Source organism: Octopus bimaculoides, chromosome 10 (assembly GCF_001194135.2).
Source record: "Octopus bimaculoides isolate UCB-OBI-ISO-001 chromosome 10, ASM119413v2, whole genome shotgun sequence".
In the NCBI taxonomy this organism is placed as follows: Eukaryota; Metazoa; Mollusca; class Cephalopoda; order Octopoda; family Octopodidae; genus Octopus; species Octopus bimaculoides.
Genome location: NC_068990.1, coordinates 93,604,023 through 93,623,097, shown reverse-complemented (window position 1 = coordinate 93,623,097; position 19,075 = coordinate 93,604,023). Strand labels below are relative to the sequence as shown.

General features: G+C 37.8%; 1 protein-coding gene across 1 annotated transcript in view; it reads left to right on the top strand.

Moving 5' to 3' along the window:
* The window catches only part of LOC106868465 (ATP-binding cassette sub-family C member 5), a 74,543-nt gene that overhangs the window by 51,943 nt on the left and 3,525 nt on the right, over positions 1-19,075 (top strand). Inside the window, exons 18-31 of the mRNA XM_052970999.1 lie at positions 4-152; positions 1,432-1,570; positions 3,432-3,515; positions 4,252-4,436; positions 6,315-6,518; positions 7,524-7,653; positions 9,726-10,008; positions 11,931-12,114; positions 13,234-13,323; positions 14,261-14,453; positions 15,236-15,395; positions 16,001-16,079; positions 17,347-17,460; positions 17,896-18,060. Of these exons, the coding sequence (XP_052826959.1) occupies positions 4-152; positions 1,432-1,570; positions 3,432-3,515; positions 4,252-4,436; positions 6,315-6,518; positions 7,524-7,653; positions 9,726-10,008; positions 11,931-12,114; positions 13,234-13,323; positions 14,261-14,453; positions 15,236-15,395; positions 16,001-16,079; positions 17,347-17,460; positions 17,896-18,060 (2,159 nt within the window). The remainder of the gene's footprint in view (positions 1-3; positions 153-1,431; positions 1,571-3,431; positions 3,516-4,251; positions 4,437-6,314; positions 6,519-7,523; positions 7,654-9,725; positions 10,009-11,930; positions 12,115-13,233; positions 13,324-14,260; positions 14,454-15,235; positions 15,396-16,000; positions 16,080-17,346; positions 17,461-17,895; positions 18,061-19,075) is intronic.

Sequence of the window (19,075 nt, the reverse complement as noted above, 5' to 3'; positions counted from 1 at the left end):
TAGCTCGTGCCCTCTACAATGACAGCGATATCTACCTCTTGGATGATCCATTATCTGCTGTCGATGCTCACATTGGAAAGAGAATCTACGATGAGTGTTTCAACATGTTTTTGTGTACAAAGGCTGTGTTGTTCGTTACACACCAGCTCCAGGTAAGAGTCTTTCAGTAAAGAAGCTGCTGCTGCTGCTCTTCCTTTTTCTTCTTCTTTTCCTTTCTTCTTCTTTTCCTTCTTCTTTCTTCTTCTTTTTCTTCTTCTTCTTATTTCTTTACTGCCCACAAGGGGCTAAACATAGAGGGGACAAACAAGGACAGACAAACGGATTAAGTCGATTACATCGACCCCAGTGCGTAACTGGTACTTAATTTATCAACCCCAAAAGGATGAAAGGCAAAGTCAATCTTGGCAGAATTTTCTAGCTTCATAATATTTGATGTCTATGATATATTTATTGAAGAGATCTCTCTCCACAGTATGATATATTACACCAGTATAACTTGGACGCAACCATCCCTTTATATCCTCAAATTGGTTGAATATGTGATATATATATGTCTGTGTGTGTGAAGGTGCTTGGATTAGGGGTTAGAGTATTGCACTCTGACATGTGGCACATGGTACACCTGTACAGGTAATGTTGATTAGATGGAGGAAGTGAGCTTATGTGAACACAATCAATTCAACACTATAAACAAATAATCTGTGTGGTTGTTCGGCGAGAAATTACTGGACCTTCATATGCATGTGTGTGTGCGTGTATATATATATGTGTTTATCATCATCATCATCATTGTCGTTTAACGTCCGCTTTCCATGCTAGCATGGGTTGGACGATTTGACTAAGGACTGGTGAAACCAGATGGCTACACCAGGCTCCAATCTGATTTGGCAGAGTTTCTACAGCTGGATGCCCTTCCTAACACCAACTACTCCGAGAGCGTAGTGGGTGCTTTTACATGCCACCGGCACGAAGGCCAGTCAGGCGGTACTGGCAACGGCCACGCTCAAAATGGTGTATTTTATGTGCCACCCGCACAAGAGCCAGTCCAGGGGCACTGGCAACGATCTCGCTCGAAAGTCCTTACACATGCCGCGGGCACAAGTGCCATCACAATTTCGCTTTCACTTGCCCCAATAAGTCTTCGCAAGCTGAGTTTCATGTCCAATGAAGGAGACGATGTTGGCATGGATGCCAGTCGTTGAATTTAACTCAATTTCGATTTCACTTGCCTCAACAGGTCTTCGCAAGTGGAGTTTAGTGTCCAATGAAGGAAGGTACGCCTAAGTGGACTGGCTGATGCCTTAGATTTAGGTCTCACTTGGCTTGCTGGGTCTTCTCACGCATATATATATATATATACACATATCCTCACATTGCCTCTCTACGTCTGACACCTCTTACCGCTCCTCTCATGGCTCTATGTATTTTCAGTACCTTACATCATGTGACCATATCCTCTTCTTAAAAGAGGGTCAAATCACTGAACGAGGGACACACCAACAGCTGGTTGATGCAAATCAAGATTATGCAAATCTCATTGACACTTTCTTCACTGAATCATCAACAGAAGGTTTGTGCTTTGAATAATATCTACCTTATCTTCGTTTATCCCAATCCTGCCAATCTTTGCCTTTTGTCCATTGGGCTCAATAAAATAAAGTACCAGTCAAGTACTGGGGGAGGGGGCATTGTAATAAACTTGTCCCTGCCCCTCTGAAGGCCTTGAAGCCATCAATCAATTAGCTTCCTGTTCAACCACTCATGCACCATGGAAGATGAGTAACTGGATTATAGAGCCTTGGGCTCAAGAAAAATGAAGAAAATTCTTCCTCTAAGACAATATGTGACAACATGGCAGTAAATTATTACTAATGGACCATGGCCATGTGGCAGCAAATTGTGATTAAACACATGAGATCAATATTCATGAAAAGCTAATGTATTGCAGACTTAGCCAACCCACATTATCATGGATGATGATTGAGAGAATGAGACAAAAATGTGTAAATCTGCTTTTTGTCTTTTTTAATGACATAAACAAAAACATCTCCATTCTTTTGAGTTACAGAAATGTTAAGACATTGAATGTTAGATCTTAAGAAAATATTTTCAAACCTTTTCATCACTGTATTTTGAAGATGTGATGTCCTAATTGTTGTTGTTTGTTTGCATAAATGTCCCTAGTTTCAATCCTTGAGATAAAATATGATAGACAATCTCTGTGATTCTCTTTTACTCATCATCCTTGTTTTAACAACTCTTTCCATGCTTGCATGGGTCAGATGGAATTTGTTGAGGCAAATTTTGTACAACCACATGCTCTTTCTGTTGCCAACCCTCGCCAAGTAAGATATTATTTCCCCTTGGTTAGACATATTTCCACAGAAGATCGGAAACAGATTTCATTGTTTATATAACAGTGACACTCATTTACAACTACTGTGTGATGTCAAGGCACTGAGACATAAATACACATACACACAAACACATCTCTCTCTCTCTCTCTCTCTCTCTCTCTCTCTCTCTCTCTCTCTCTCTCTCTCTCTCTCTCTCTCTCTCTCTCTCTCTCTCTCTATCTATCTATCTATCTATATATATACATATATATATATATATATATAAAAAGCTATTTTATTCCACACAGGTAAAAATATATAAAAAATCGAAGTTGAAAATGCACTGAGGATAGTTAAAATTTTTTAAAATTATATTCCAAGATTTAACCAGTTTCACATTTTACACTGATATTCAAAAGTTGAGATAGAAAGACATGGCTTATGCTGCAACTGTCTTGCTTCTGACGAGTGTTTGAAACTTGTCCTACTTAGAAGTTTTTGTACAATGACTTCTATCTTCTACTAATCAAGTCCTATCCAAAACATATACAAATTTGGGTCATGTCCTCCCTATAAAAATAGGACAAGCTTCAATCACTTGTCAAGAGCAAGACAGTTGCAGCATAAGCCATGTGTTTCTATCTCAACTTTTGAAGATCAGTTTAAACTGTGAAACTGGTTAAATCTTTAAATATGATAATTAAAAAAAATTTAACTATTCTTAGTGCATTTTCAACTTATATATATATATATATATATATATAAAATGCAAATAAGAATATAAAGAAAGAATTTAGCACATATTCAATGACTAGTTACATTTGTTTCAGTACCATTCTATTTTTAATGCTATTACATGTGTGTGTGTGTGTGTGTGTGTGTGTGTACGTGTGTGTACACACACACTCATATGATGAGCATCTTTTAGTTTCCATCTACTGAGAGTAGAATTACTTTCAAGTATTAACAAGGCTTCATTTGGTCTGGAGTTACAGTAGAAGACACTCCCCCATGGTGCCAAACAGTGGGACTGAACTGAAAACTACAGCAGATATATATAATAATGTCAAATATATTTTTTTAACCTTTATTCAGCTGTTAGAGTCCAACAACCATCATTTCTACAGCGGGGAATGAGCACAATGTCAACTATAAGCCAATATAGTTGTGTTCCAGAAGGTAAGTAAAACAATATTATTTGGATTAACAATATGACTTACTCTCCTGAGTAAATTAGAATTTTAACAAATCACTGTTTGAAATTGGGATGTTAAGAAAGACTGCAGTTTAGAAATCTCTAGTGAGGCAAGTGGCTTTGTATAAGTCTTGGGTGTAAAATTTTATTTTGATGTAAAAAAACAATTTTAAAATGTGAAATAGAAGATATTTTCTTCAATATTCTTCCATTGTTTTATCATCATTATCATTTAATGCCGCTTTCCATGCTGGCATGGGTTGGACGTTTGACTGAGAGCTGGCAAGCCAGAAGGCTGCACCAGGCCCCAATCTGATCTGGCAGTGTTTCTACAGCTGGATGCCCTTCCTATCGCCAACCCCTCCGAAAGTGTAGTGGGTGCTTTTCACATCCCACTGGCATGGGTGCCAATGAGGCGGTACTGGCATTGGCTATGACTGTGGTTTTACTTGACTCAACAGGTCTTCTCAAGCACAGCACATTGCCTGATGATTGAAGGGAACTCATAAATGAGCCGGTTATGTGACACTGGCATAGGTCATAGCTATGATCTCACTCAGCATATCTCCAAAGGTCTCAGTCACTTGTCATCGCATCAGTGAGCCCCAGTTCATGTAAAACACATTGTAAAAATAATATAACATCATGTCAAGAAAGTTTCACTGGCATTTTATCGTATTTTAACTGTGTTTTTTTTTCTTATTTTTCATTTAATTGTAGATTTTGAACTGGTTGCTAAAGAAGACATATCAAAAAATACCTCCTTTGAACAATTAGGAATGTATGTAAAGGCATGTGGAGGGGTTGTTCAGTGTCTCTTTGTGCTGCTGTTATTCATTATCAGTGTTTCTATTCAAGTCCTTTCAATGTGGTGGTTAACATTTATTCTGAAAGAACATAATCCTGTAAGTGACTGTTTTTTTCCCCTCACACCCTCACACATATAAAGAAGTCAACCGCATTCATGCACACATATATGCCTGTGTCCACATAATCGCACACTCACACTCACACAACTTTATACATTGCTGGGTTCTACAGTTTCCTAAGACGACTCTCATTTCTTGTCTCATTCAACATCAAAATACAAATACAACTTTACACATTCCTTACTCGTGAACGACACATTTAAAACCTTCACAAATTTTAAAAATAGAGAATTGATTCTGTATGTAAATGAAACGCAATAGGGATGAGCCTAACAGTACAGTGAATACATAGATATTGTTGATAACAAAGATAATAATGACAATAATAATAGTAAAGATAATAATAATAATAATAATAATAATAATAATAATAATAATAATAATAATAATAATAATAAATAACTACCGTAGGACTACAGAAATGCCTACTTCAGAAGCAAGGAAAACTAATATAAATAGCTACAAAACACGAACAAACAAAAACTGTTTTCTGTGGCAAATACAAAAAAGAAGTCATGTTACTCAACAACTATGAAGAAAAAGAAGAAACAACAAAAGCTGTAAAACAACTGAAATCCAAACTAAAACTGGAACAGCAACGTATCATGATAAAATGATGGCAAGAAAAGCCCCGTTTGTGGCAAATATTGGGTTAAGCTAAATAGAAAAGAAATAGACAAAGCAAAATCCCAACAATGGCTGAGAAGCTCAGGACTCAAAGCAGTGCTCGAAAGGAACTTTTGTAATCATTCTCATATCAAGAGCATAACCTTGCAGGTGGGGTCCAGTTACAATTTTTTGTGGTTTGAGTAGCCCATCCCGCTCAAAAGGTCCCTGAATAAGGGTTGTTTAAGGATGTTGAACAAAACACCCGTGTTTCCTGAAATGAATTATCCAAATTCCAAAGAATTCCTCTCAACACATGGCTGTGATGCTTCCCCACTACTTCTGCTCGTGATCAGAGATGCACATATCGTCAGCCACCAAGGGACATGCTCAACTGGTTAAGGTCAAACAACTGACAAGCAAATCTGTGGTATTGAGCAGAATATTTGCTGTAACCCATCTTTTATACCAAGACAAAACAATGTACATGATAACGCTTCCAATCAATTAAGATCAGAAGCCATGAGAGCCACTGCCTGGTACTGCAGTTGTTGTTGTTGTTGTTGTTGTTTTATTATTATTATTATTATTATTATTATTATTATTATTATTATTATTATTATTAAGAAGAAGAAGAAGAAGAAGAAGGTGGTGAACTGGCAGAATTGTTAGCATGCAGGGCAAAATGCTAAGCGGCATTTCATCTGTCTTTATTTTCTGAGTTCAAATTCTGCCAAGGATGACTTTGGCTTTCATCCTTTCAGAGCTGATAAATTGAGTACCAGTTGAATACTGGGGTCGATGTAATCATCTATCCCCTAATCCCAAAATTTCAGGCTTTGTGCCTATAGTAGAAAGGATTATTATTATTTCTCTTTATCTCAGGTTTTGTTGGAACTCCTGGAGTCTTGCATGTGTAGTGGGCTTGCTATCTGCAGCCTACGGTACCATGCTATCCGTTCTTTTCAGCTATCTAATACTTTCTTGATTATTCTGGCCATGCCAAGGAGGCAAACCTTTTGCAACAGTTCTACTGGGCACTCTTTTCCAATTTCTTTTATATTCCCCTTGATGCCTTTCGATACTGTCCCCGAGGACCCAACAATTATTGGCACTATTTTCACCTCCTTCATTTTCCATAGCCAGGCTATTTTGTACGTAAGAGGGTTGTATTTCTCTCCTCCTCCTCCTTCTTTCAATGAACATATGTTAATTATAATTCTATCATTTAATATCTTTATATTTCAGACATCTTCCAATAATATCACAAATCCTACAATACTCAGTGATAACACCACAGATCTAAACTCTTCAACTAAGAACGCTACTTATTCCAACTCTTCAACAAAGTCTGAGGGTGAATCCAATTTAATTTTTAATGCCTCTATCTATGGTGGCATCGGTCTGTTAATGGTTTTATTCCATATGATTCGAGGAGTTTCCTACGTTAAAGTAAGTCATCTCAATAGACCCATTTTTGTTTACTCTTCAGCTAAAACAGTCTCCAGTTCTTGTAGTGATGATGGTGGAAGATATTGACTCCTTACTTGTTTTTCTAAAATGCACCATAAATGTTCAATAATATTGAGATCTGGGGACTGTAGTGGCCAGATAAGATGTTCAACTTCACTAGAATGTTCCTCGTGCCATTCAGTAACAACTTTAGCTGTGTGAATTGGCGCATTATCATCCTGAAAGATTGCGTTTCCCTCTGGAAACAGTTCCGCAACCAGATGATGAATTTGATCAGATAAAATGCTTAAATAATCTTGATTATTAATTCTGCCATGAAGAGAAACCATTGGGCCGGCGGATTTCCAAGATATAGTCCCCCCCCCCACCAGATCATCACAGATCCCCCTCCATGTTTAACAGTTGGAAGAAAACAGTCTGGATCAAATGCTTCTCTTGGCTGTCTCCACACGTATGCTCAGCCAGTGGTCAGAAATAAGGTAAAGGATGAATTGTGTACCCTGAATTCTTTGCTGTACCATTGCCTACCCTACACCTTACTGGTAGCATCCTTGTACATAACTTATACAGCTCTCACCAACCACTTGTCTATCCCTAGTTTCCACACCATCCGAACATGGCTGATGCCAGCGCCACCTTGACTGGCTTCTGTGTCGGTGCATGTAAAAAGCACTCACCACACTCTCGGAGTGGTTAGCGTTAGGAAGGGCATCTAGTTGTAGAAACTTTGCCAGATCAGACTGGAGCCTGGTGCAGCCTCCTGGCTTCCCAGACCCCAGCTGAACTGTCCAACTCATGCCAGCATGGAAAACGGACATTAAACGATGATGATGATGATGATGATGATGAAGAGGAGAAGGAAAACAAGGCATTATAATATATAAGTTCTATATTACAATAGACAGCAAAACAGTAAGAGTCAATTGTTTATCACCTGTTAGGTTATTTGCTAAAGTAACTTTCTTTTCTCTTTAATATTCACAGACTGTATTGAAAGGTTCCACTCGACTGCACGAACAGATGCTGCAGCACATTATTAATATGCCAATGTCATTCTTTGACTCCACACCTACTGGAAGGATCATTAATAGATTTTCTTCAGATATTCTAGAACGTGAGTGCTTTACTAATATTCTACATAAAAGAGGCTGAAGAAATCAATTCTTGTATTTCCAGTTTATTTATTGCCAACCTTTATTTTAACGTCCACTTTTCCCTGCTTGTATGGGTCAGCTGGAATTCACTGAGGCAAATTTTCTTTGGATAAATGCTCTTCCTGTCACTAACCTTCACCAGTTTCCAAGTAAGGTAATATTTCCCCATGGCTGGACACGTTTTCACAAAAGATTACCAACAAATGACACTTGCTTGTATGATGGTGATGCTTACAACTATTGTTTGACAAGAAGAGATCGATAGAATAAGTACTAGGATTACAAAGAATAAGTCCTGGGGACGATTTGCTCGACTAAAGGTGGTGTTCCAGCATGGCTGCAGTCAAGGACTGAAACAAGTAAAAGAAAGAGTAAGAGAAAAGAAATATATATATATATATAAGCTTGCATATATACATACTTCCAAGTTCAGGTTTATACCTGTAATTATTGAGGCACTGGGATATGTAACACACTGCCTAAGTACCAATCTTGAGAAATTAGGTTTCTCAAATTTGGAAAGGAGAACATCATTGCCGGAACTGTAAAAATGTGTAAAACTTTCCAGAAATTTATCATCTAAGCATGTGTAGATATCTAGCATATGAGCATGTCTAGATATACAAGTATATGCATTAAAATTCATACATAAATCAAAACACACAAATCTGTATACATGATGAATTTTTATGTATAAATATAGAGATATTTATATTAATAGGTGTAACTTATACAAAGTACGAATGAGAGAGAAAATTAAAGGGGGTGGAAGAAAGGTGTTATAATTCCAACAGCTGTTTCTAGAGGCTCGGCGATTCATAATAATGCTGGTAGATTTAGTTCATTACAATATGTGGCCATATGGATGTGATTGACATAGGATAAAATGAGCCTCTGTCATTAGAGTAGAGAAGTTCTTACACTTCAGATCTTAATGCAGAGAAGTTCAAAGATGGAATTATTATTATTATGAATTGCCGAGCTGCCAGAAACAGCTGTTGGACTTATAACACGTTTCTTCCACCCCCTTTTATTTTCTCTGTTGTTTGTATTCTGTGAAAACCTATTAATATAAATATCTCTATATTTATGCATAAAAATTCATCATCTGAAAGTTTTCACCTTTTGCTTTCTCTTATTTTGCATGTATACATACATATATACATATTTTATCTTTGATGTTTAATAGATTTAATATGTTTGAGGTGTCTTATTTGTTTATCATTCACATAACATTTATATATAGGTTGTTACGTGAACAATATTTTGAAAACAAAAGTGTTTAATATACAATTTTATATATATATATATTTATATATATTGTGTGTGTGCATGGGTGCTGAATACAATTTACGATAAAAATTTGCAAGAATATTCTGATTAAACTGTGAACGTCCTTAGAGCCAAACTTTCCTGTGCTGTCCACCTGCTTTAGTGCCTCTGACTGCCATTCACTCCCACTCCATTTGTTGTTTTACTCTTCTTTCCCTCTAGTGTGACTGACAGGGACTTTGTGTATTTTATTATATTTAAGATTGCAACAGATAAGAATATAGAAACTTTCAGAGTTATCTCCCACACTGACCCAGAATATCGTTAACCAGCTCTCATCTAACCCTGGTGGGTGAACTGGTAGAACCATTAGCATGTCAGGACAAAATGCTTAGCAGCATTTTGTCTATCTTTGCATTTTGAGTTCAAATTCCACAGAGATTGACTTTGCCTTTCAACCTTTCAAGGTTGATGAAATAAGCGTCAATCATTGGTCGATATAATTACCTTTCCCTTCCCTTCAAAAACTGCTGGTCCTATGCCAAAACTTGGAACCAATATCTAACCCTAAGCCCATTTTTTTAACCCTACTTGGATTATATTTAATGTTGAAACATTGGAAATATTGAATCCCATTTCTAATCTATTTCGAAACCATGAAATATTCTTTATTTATTTCTGTTTTTTGTTCCCAACTTTTTTTTTGTTTTTGTATTTATTTTTTTTCTTTTTCTCTCCCTTTTTTATTTTTCCTCACCAGTTGACAATCGGTTGCCCCTCTCAGGAGAAATTACTTTACTGGGGATTGTGCTGTTGCTGGCCGTTATCATATCTTTAATTATCATAGCACCACATGTGACTGTGGCCTTTATTTTACTGCTGATAATCTTTGTGGTTATCAGTTGGACATTTACTAGAAGTGTCCTTGAAATCAAGAAACTTGATAACACTTCTCGGTCACCATTAATCAGTCTCATCACCACTTCCTTATATGGACTGACATCACTTTTTGCTTACAGAAAAAACAATGTTTTTTTCAGCTGGTAATATATTATTTCTTCATTTCTCCTTTCTTGTTTGCATTTTATTCCTGTCGTAACATACTTTAATAAATGCTGAGTAAGTAAAATGTGTGATGGTGTATGGCAATGGATGGATGGATGGATGGATGGATGGATGGATGGATGGATGGATGGATGGAGGTAACTGTATGTGTTACATGTAATGTGTGCATTTGTGATAATGCAGGACTCTGGCTGTAGGTAACTGTGTTGTATGTGTAAGGTGTGTGTGTGTGTGTGTGGCAGTGTGTATGTAGATGACTGTGTGTAATGTAAGGTGTGTGTGGTCTTTGGAATCTCAGTGAAATCTGTCTCTTTTGACAACCATTCAGATTAGTAAAAATAGGATCACATCTCCTATAACAAGTAAAAGTTAGATGTACCAGAAAGGCGCCATCTTGTTATAATGCCAATATTTAATCTTGTAAAATGAAGGCCACGTCTTCATGCAATCAGAAAGTCTACTTACAGCAAAATATTCTTCAAACACTGACTTCTTAGAAATAGTTTTCAATCCCTTAATTATTCAGCAAGAATTTGGATTTCCCTCTCTTATTACAAATAAAAAATTTAAAAAACCCTCTTTCCATGGTAGCCATTCATGTTTTAAGATTTTATGTAAATATTGCATTCCTGAAGATCTTCCAATGACATGGAATTCCTATAGCACAACATGTATTTTCCATTGATTTTCATGATATATGGACATGACTGGAAAATAAATTTTGGGTTACTGAATTCCACATTATGGCAAGATTTTCAAAACCACAATATTTACATAGCATGAGAAATGCTTGTAATGTCAATCTTGAGATGACATTTCTTGCTACATCCCTGGTAAAGGCCACGGGTTATGGTCTCACTTGGCTTGCTGGGTCTTCTCACGCACAGCATATTTCGAAAGGTCTTGGTCACAAGTCATTGCCTCGATGAGGCCTAATGTTCGAAGGTCGTGCTTCACCACCTCAGCCCAGGTCTTCCTGGGTCTACCTCTTCCACAGCTACCCTCAACTGCTAGGCTGTGGCACTTTTTCACACAGCTATCCTCATCCATTCTCGCCAAATGACCATACCAGTGCAACCGTCTCTCTTGCACACAACAACTGATGCTTCTTAGGTCCAACTTTTCTCTCAAGTTACTAACACTCTGTCTAGTATGCACACTGACATTACACATCCATTGGAGCATACTGGCTTCATTTCTTGCGAGCTTACGCATGTCATCGGCAGTCACGGCCCATGTTTCACTGCCATGTAGCATGGCTGTTCGTACACATGCGTCATACAGTCTGCCTTTTACTCTGAGTGAGAGTCCCTTTGTCGCCAGCAGAGGTAAGAGCTCTCTAAACTTTGCCCAGGCTATTCTTATTCTAGCAGCTACACTTTCAGCGCACCCTCCCCCACTACTGACTTGGTCACCTAGGTAATGAAAGCTATGAACTACTTCTAGTTTTTCTCCCTGGAGTGTGGCAGAAGTTGTTCTCTGCACATTTTCAATGTTTATTGCTCCTGAGCATCTGCCACATACAAAAACTATCTTGCTAGTTAGCCTTTCTTTGATATTGCTGCACTTCTTTGTGTCCATAACTTACACTGGGTACATCTTATAGAGTTTCTACCTACGCCTTTTCTACAGATTGAGCAGGACCATCTACCGGTACAGGTTTGTGGTTTGTCTACCTTTCTACTTATTAGGACTTTGGTTTTAGCTAGGTTGACTCTAAGGCCCTTCGATTCTAATCCTTGCTTCTACACCTGAAACTTCTCCTCTAGTTCTGATAGTGACTCTGCAATTAGAGCAAGGTCATCAGCATAGAGGAGTTCCCAGGGGCATCCTGTCTTGAATTCCTCTGTTATTGCCTGGAGGACTATAATATTTACCAATTTCTCTTGTATATTTCCAGGTTTTCTGATCTGCACGATAAACACACATCTTTTAGTTTCCTGTTCTATCTCTCAGATCGATGGATTGCAGTACGACTGGAGTTTATTGCCAATTTAATCCTCTTTGCTTTTATCATTAGTGTTGTTTTCATCAAAGAAATTTCAGCAGAGTTTGCAGGACTTGGATTAGTTTTTGCTGTGCAGGTATGTAATTTCTTTTAAGAATATTTAAGTTGGTCATACGACAATATATCTCTGCTTGATTATATGTTTGCTGTGAGGCAGTGAGCTGTAGTTGACTAAAGATTTGTTGTGAAGCAATGAGCTCTACTTGATTAAAGGTTTGCTGTGAGGCAGTGAGCTCTAGTTGACTAAAGATTTGTTGTGAAGCAATGAGCTCTACCGTGGAACCTTGGTTTACGGATGCCTCTCATCATGTACAAATTGCTTCACAAACAATTTTTCAAGCATAAAATGTCTTAGGTAAGGAATTGTCTTGAATCTCTCTCCATCTCTCTCTCTCTCTCCTCCCCTTCTTCTTGCTCTTCTTTTTCTGCTTTTTAAAACATGGTGGTGGTTATAAAACAAACATGATAGAAATGTATCATGCCATAAAACAGGACTACATCAGAAACTTATTTAAAACAACCAGACACTGGTCATTTCTGCTATCAAGGCATTGATATTATCCTAAAAGTCTGACTGGATTTGGTTTTATTTTTCTGGAGTTTTTAAGAAACCCTGTGCACATACGTTTCTGTCCTCAATCCAGATTTTTGTCACCGAGATTTAATCTGTGCAATTATTTGACCCCAAGAAGGGTGCAGGAAAACATTTTTGCTTTTTTATTCTGAATGGCGTTTCAGCTTAGTTAGCATAAGATCATCAGGAAGCCTTTCTATAATAAATCATGCTACACTACTAGAAATAGCAGCCAAATCTTGCTCAAAATCATATTCTGTAGGCTTTTGAAAAGGGACACATTGTAAGATGTAGTACTAGATACATTTGTCTCTGAATAAAAGACTTCAGTCACTTTGATCAAAAATTTGCTTGGTCAATGAGGGCTGGCTGGGGTTAAACGCTAAAATCTACACACACACACAAAATCAGTGTTTTTTAAGGTGGGGCATTGGTTACTTCAGAATGAAGCATAAATAAGTAACAAGTGAATAAAATTTGCAATAATATTTTGATTAGAACTTCTTCCAAATATGTGTGTGTGTGTGTGTGTGTGTTGACTCAAAGTGTTGTATACGTTAAATATTTGTTATTACTACATATTTTATTGCTTTTGCTTTGTTTTTTTTTTGTTTTTTTCAGTTTATAGGAATGTGTTATTTTGTGATACGGCTTCTAATAGATGCGGCTGCAAGGTTTGACTCTGTAAAAAGAGTTGCAGAATATATCAAGGTCATTATATTTCTTTTCATTCATACATAAACTCAAACAACCAAAAAATCATCTTCTAACATGATATCCAGCTTCACTCCTAAAAGCCCAACATTTATAGATAGCTTTTTGCAAAATAATGGTTGTCATTGTGAAGAATACATTTGGCATTTAATAAGACCAACGAGAGGTTAGATATTCATAGATGTAAACTTAGAGTCTGCTCTCTGTTCCATTGTAAGTATGGAAAACAATTAAATATTCGAAAAATTCAATGAAACGTTTTTTTAAAAGAATATTTGCATAGTATTCAAATACAAGCAGCATTTTCCTTGTTACTGCTTGTTTCTGTCTCTCTTGTTTACTCTTCTGGGTTCGAGGTCTAAATAGTTAACTAAGTGACTAATAATAATCAATGGAGTGAAACAGAACCAAAGTGTTTATTTCTTATTGATGTAATTCCCCAAGACACACTTAAATTAAAACTTGTTTCATTTCAAACAACAATATTTAGGAGTAAAGGTTGTTTGCCAACATAACATGGCAGTCCTGGTTTAGGACGAATGTTGCTGTAATTTAGTCCCAGGACATATCATCTCCAGCTGGCTATACAACATGATCTGTGTCCTTATATTTTTTGAACAAGGGAATTTAGCACCCCAACTCAGTTCAAAACAATATCTGTGCTGATGAAGGGAAATAACCTGGAAATCGCAATACCCAGATATTGTTTTGAGCTGTGTATGGGTGCTAGATTCCTTTGTTTGAAAATATAAGGACACAGATCATGTTGTATAGCTAGATGGAGACGATGTCTCCTGGGGCTAAATTACAGCAACATTCGTCCTAAACCAGGACTGCCATGTTATGTTGGCAAACAACCTTTATCACCAAAGTACTGTTGCTGAAGATCTCTCATTGTGAGATTTTAAAATAATAATTTTCTAACAATACCTAGGTTGGTGAGGAGTTGCAAAGCTTTGAAATTGAACCAACAACTAATGTTTCTCCCAACTGGATGGACATTGGTCATATAATGTTTGAGGACTATAGCATGCGATATCGCAGTGATTTGCCAAACACACTCAAGAAGATACATTTACAAGTATTGCCAGGACAAAAACTTGGAATTGCTGGAAGATCGGGATCAGGTGAGTTTCAATAATAATAGATCAGTAACAAAATTCTTTTTTAATATATTTACCATGTATATCTTGGCTTTTAGATTAGATACAGTGGTTGGCATTTGGAAGGACATCCAGCTGTAAAAACCTCGCCTGTGCTTGTACCATGTAAAGAGTACAAAGTCCACTCTACTGGGTAATTGGTGTTAGGAAGGGCATCCAACTGTAAAAACTGTGCCAAAATAGACACAGAAGCCTGGTGCAATCATCTGCCTGGCCAGCTCCTGTGGAATCATCCAACCCATGCCAGCATGGAAGGTAGATGTTAAACGATGATGGATGATGAGGAGGAGGATGACGTTTACTGGAAACAGAGAGTTGGCCTTAAGAAGTATTCCCCCCCACCCAACAAAAGACAAATGAGGATGGTTGAATATTGATACCAGGGGGTTATTCATTAACCAGGATGGAAGATGATTAGCACATGACACTTCCAAGAAAGCCTGCAATTAACAGCAGTCTTTAAATACTGTATTTATAAATGATTTGATAACAAAATTAACTACGACTGGAAGGTGTCTAATGCAAAGATAAAAGGTAGGACACACACACACACTCACTCACACATACACACACCCACAGACACACACACACACACATACATACATACACACACACACACACACACACACAGACCCCCCACACACACACAACCTGCCCAACACAAGTTGTTGAAGCAAGACTCTATTAAAATGTTTAATCTCCTGTTTTTTTTTGAATGACACAGTTTCCTTAAATCATGTTTCTAGGGAAATCGTCTCTTGGACTTGCACTTTTCCGAATGGTTGCACCCTCTTCTGGAACAATCTCAATTGGAGGACAAGACATTACTGAAGTTAGTCTCAAAGAGCTGAGGTCCAGAATATCGATTATACCCCAGGATCCAGTTCTCTTTATTGGAACTATTAGGTATTGATCCCACATTTATAGCTTATTACTCACAATTATTTTGGCTTTTTTAATAAACACTGTTCTTCTATTCAGAACCCTTTTCTCATAGAAAATACTCTGTCTGTCTGTCTATTCTTCACCGCTCTTACCACGATACAGTCTTATCATAGGCTTGGGAACCGAGGGTGCGGGTGGGCTGCTTGTACTCCCTTAAATTTGAAGGGGGACAGTGAAAATGCTTTCAACATCCTGGGCCGGACCTGTGTTTGAACCCACAAAACATATTTCATTTCCACACTTATGAATCTTAGGGTAATGACTTATTAACCTCTCCATTACTTATCCCCCCCCCACCACCACCACATAGACACACGCATCTTCTCCTTCTTCTCTCCATGTCATCATCTTTATTGTTCTCTTTTAATGTCCATCATACATTGTTTTTATTGTTGGTTTTCCTGTGATCACATACCCTGAGTTCTTGAATTACTCAATTGTGGATATGCTCTCCTAATGATATTCCAAGCCATGGATCTTTCCTTAGGCTTCTGTGTCATGGATCTTTCCTCATCCTTTTCTGTCATGGATCGTTCCTTAGGCTTATGTGTCATTTTTTCTTTTAGATATAACCTGGATCCTTTCAACAATTACACAGATGAACAAATCTGGTCGGCACTGGAAAACTGTTATATGAAGAATGCTGTGAGTCGATTATTTTGTAAATTTAATGAATATTTTACATAGGAAAATGTTTATCCTTTGAATGATCCGGACAAAGTAATTACGATTATCTTTTTAATATTGGAACAATTTTGAGGGGAGAGATGAATCAGTTATATCGACCCCTGTGCTCCTCTGGTACTTATTTCATTGACCCTGAAAGAACAAACAGCAAAGTCTACCTTGGTGGGATTTGAACTCAGAATGTAAAAATGGAAAAGATGTTGCAAAGCGTTTCATTTAGCATTCTTTCATTCTTTTATTGTTTTACTTGTTTCAGTCATGTGACTGCGGCCATGCTGGAGCATTACCTTTTTAGTTGAACAAATCAACCCCAGGACTTATTTTTTTGTTAAGCTTGGTACTTATTCTGTTAGCCTCTTTTACCAAACTGCTAAGTTATGGGGATGTAAACACACCAACACTGGTTGTCAAGTGATGATGGGTGGGGGGGCACAGACAGAAAGGCATGCAATATATATATTCTTTTATTGTTTCAGTCATTTGACTGTGGCCATGCTGGAGCACCGCCTTTAGTCGAACAAATCGACCCCAGGATTTATTCTTTGTAAGCCTAGTACTTATTCTGTTGGACTCTTTTGCCAAACTGCTAAGTTACAGGAACATAAACACACCAACATTGGTTGTCAACCGATGATGAGGGGACCAACACAGACACACAAACATATACATACACACACGCACACACACATTTATATATATACGATGGGCTTCTTCCAGTTTCCATTTACCAAATCCACTCACAAGGCTTTGGTCAGCCCAGAGCTATAGTAGAAATCACTTGCTCAAGATGCCATGCAGTGAGATTGAACCTTGAACCATGTGGTTGGAAAGCAAGCTTCTTACCACACAGCCACACCTGCACTTATGTTCACAGTTTTGCCTGCTCTTCCCCCTTCTTTCTATTTTAGGCAGAGGGTGGGGGTAGTCAATTTCATCAACCCCAGCGCATGACAGTTGCTTATTTTATTGATCCCAAAAGGATGAAAAACAAAGGTGACCTTGGCAGGATTTGAACCTCAATACAATATTCATGTCTGTCTTCCTCAGTAGTCACCCCCTGGATGAGCCATTGGGCCAAAAGGTATGAGGGTTGAGAGGGTGCCTATGTCAGCTCACGATAACACAGGCACCTAAAACAATTAGTGAAAGCATGTTACACGTTACCAAACCGTTCTTGTTTGTGGGTGACAAGTGTCTTGTAAAAATATTTTACCTTCAATTCCAGATTACTGCATTGAAAAATGGTTTAGATTCTGATGTAGAAGAAGATGGAAAGAATTTCTCAGTTGGTCAGCGCCAGTTACTGTGTCTAGCAAGAGTCCTACTTCGTGCAAACAAGGTAAGTTTGAAGCTGAGAAACTTTTATCTTTTACAGTTCTATATTTAAGAGATGAATTATGTACATTATTTACATTTGGTGGATATTTGTCCTCATCAGGTATATGGCATAGTGGTTAAGAGCACAGGCTACTAACCCCAAGATTCCGAGTTCGATTCCAGGCAGTGACCTGAATAATAATAATAATAATAACAACAACATCGAAAAATACCTAAGGAATTTCCCCAAGACACCTGATGAAGGCTGGAAGGTATATCAACTGAAACATTGTATTAACAACAAACAAGATGAGGACAAATATCCGTCAAATGTACATAATTTACATAATTTACATGATGATGATGATCACAGCATCAACTTTCTTTAGTCCACAATTAATCCCTCCATGAATTGTTTAATCATAATGTCTCAGTGTCTCTGCTCTACTATTTCCAGATATTGGTCCTTGACGAAGCGACATCTTCTGTTGATGCGGAAACTGATTCCCTCATCCAAAACACCATTAAACAATGTTTCACCAACTGCACCATCATGATTATTGCTCATCGTCTGAATACAATCGTGGAATGTGACAAAGTCATCATCATGGACAACGGAAAGGTAAAGCAATCTTTTGTCGCCCACCACCTTTCATCTACCAAACGAGGGAGATGAAAGCCAATGTTGATGGTTACATACTCAGAGCACAACCTCTGTGATGGAAGCATTAAATTTTATGCATCCAACTACACACACACACACACACACACACACATTCATACACACACTCAGACACTCACTTATACATATGCACACACACATACACTCATATGCATACACACAATGCATCTCTGCATTTGGAAAATACCTTGTGGTATTTGTTCTTGCACCTATTATTATTCTATTTTGCTCTAAGCACAAGGTCCGAAATTTTTTGGGGAGGGGGGGCAGTCGATTAGAGTGACCCCAATGTGCAAATGGTGCTTAATTTATCAACCCCGAAAAGGATGAAAGGCAAAGTCAACCTCAGTGGAATTTGAACTCAAAACATAGACAGACGAAATATCGCTTAACATTCCACCTAGCATCCTAACGTTTCACCCAGCTCAACGCCTACTTGCTCCTATTATTATGATTATTATTATTATTATTATTATTATTGTTAGGGTGTAACACTGTGGTCAGTGTATTCAAACATGTCTCCTCCTCCTCCTCCAAAATTTGTATCTATAAATAGAAAGGATTAGGATTAGGGGACAACAGTAAAAAAACAATGGATTCCTATTCAGAGACGAAATGGATGGCAGAATCCATTGTGTTCGATTTAAAGTGCTTTGTAGCATTTAATGATATCTATTTAGCTTCTCTTTATATTCTGAGTTCAAATACATGTGAAGTCAATGTTGCATTCCACTCATCATCATCATCATCGTTTAACGTCCGCTTTCCATGCTAGCATGGGTTGGACGATTTGACTGAGGACTGGTGAAACCGGATGGCAACACCAGGCTCCAGTCTGATTTGGCAGAGTTTCTACAGCTGGATGCCCTTCCTAACGCCAACCACTCAGAGAGTGTAGTGGGTGCTTTTACGTGTCACCCGCACGAAAACGGCCACGCTCGAAATGGTGTCTTTT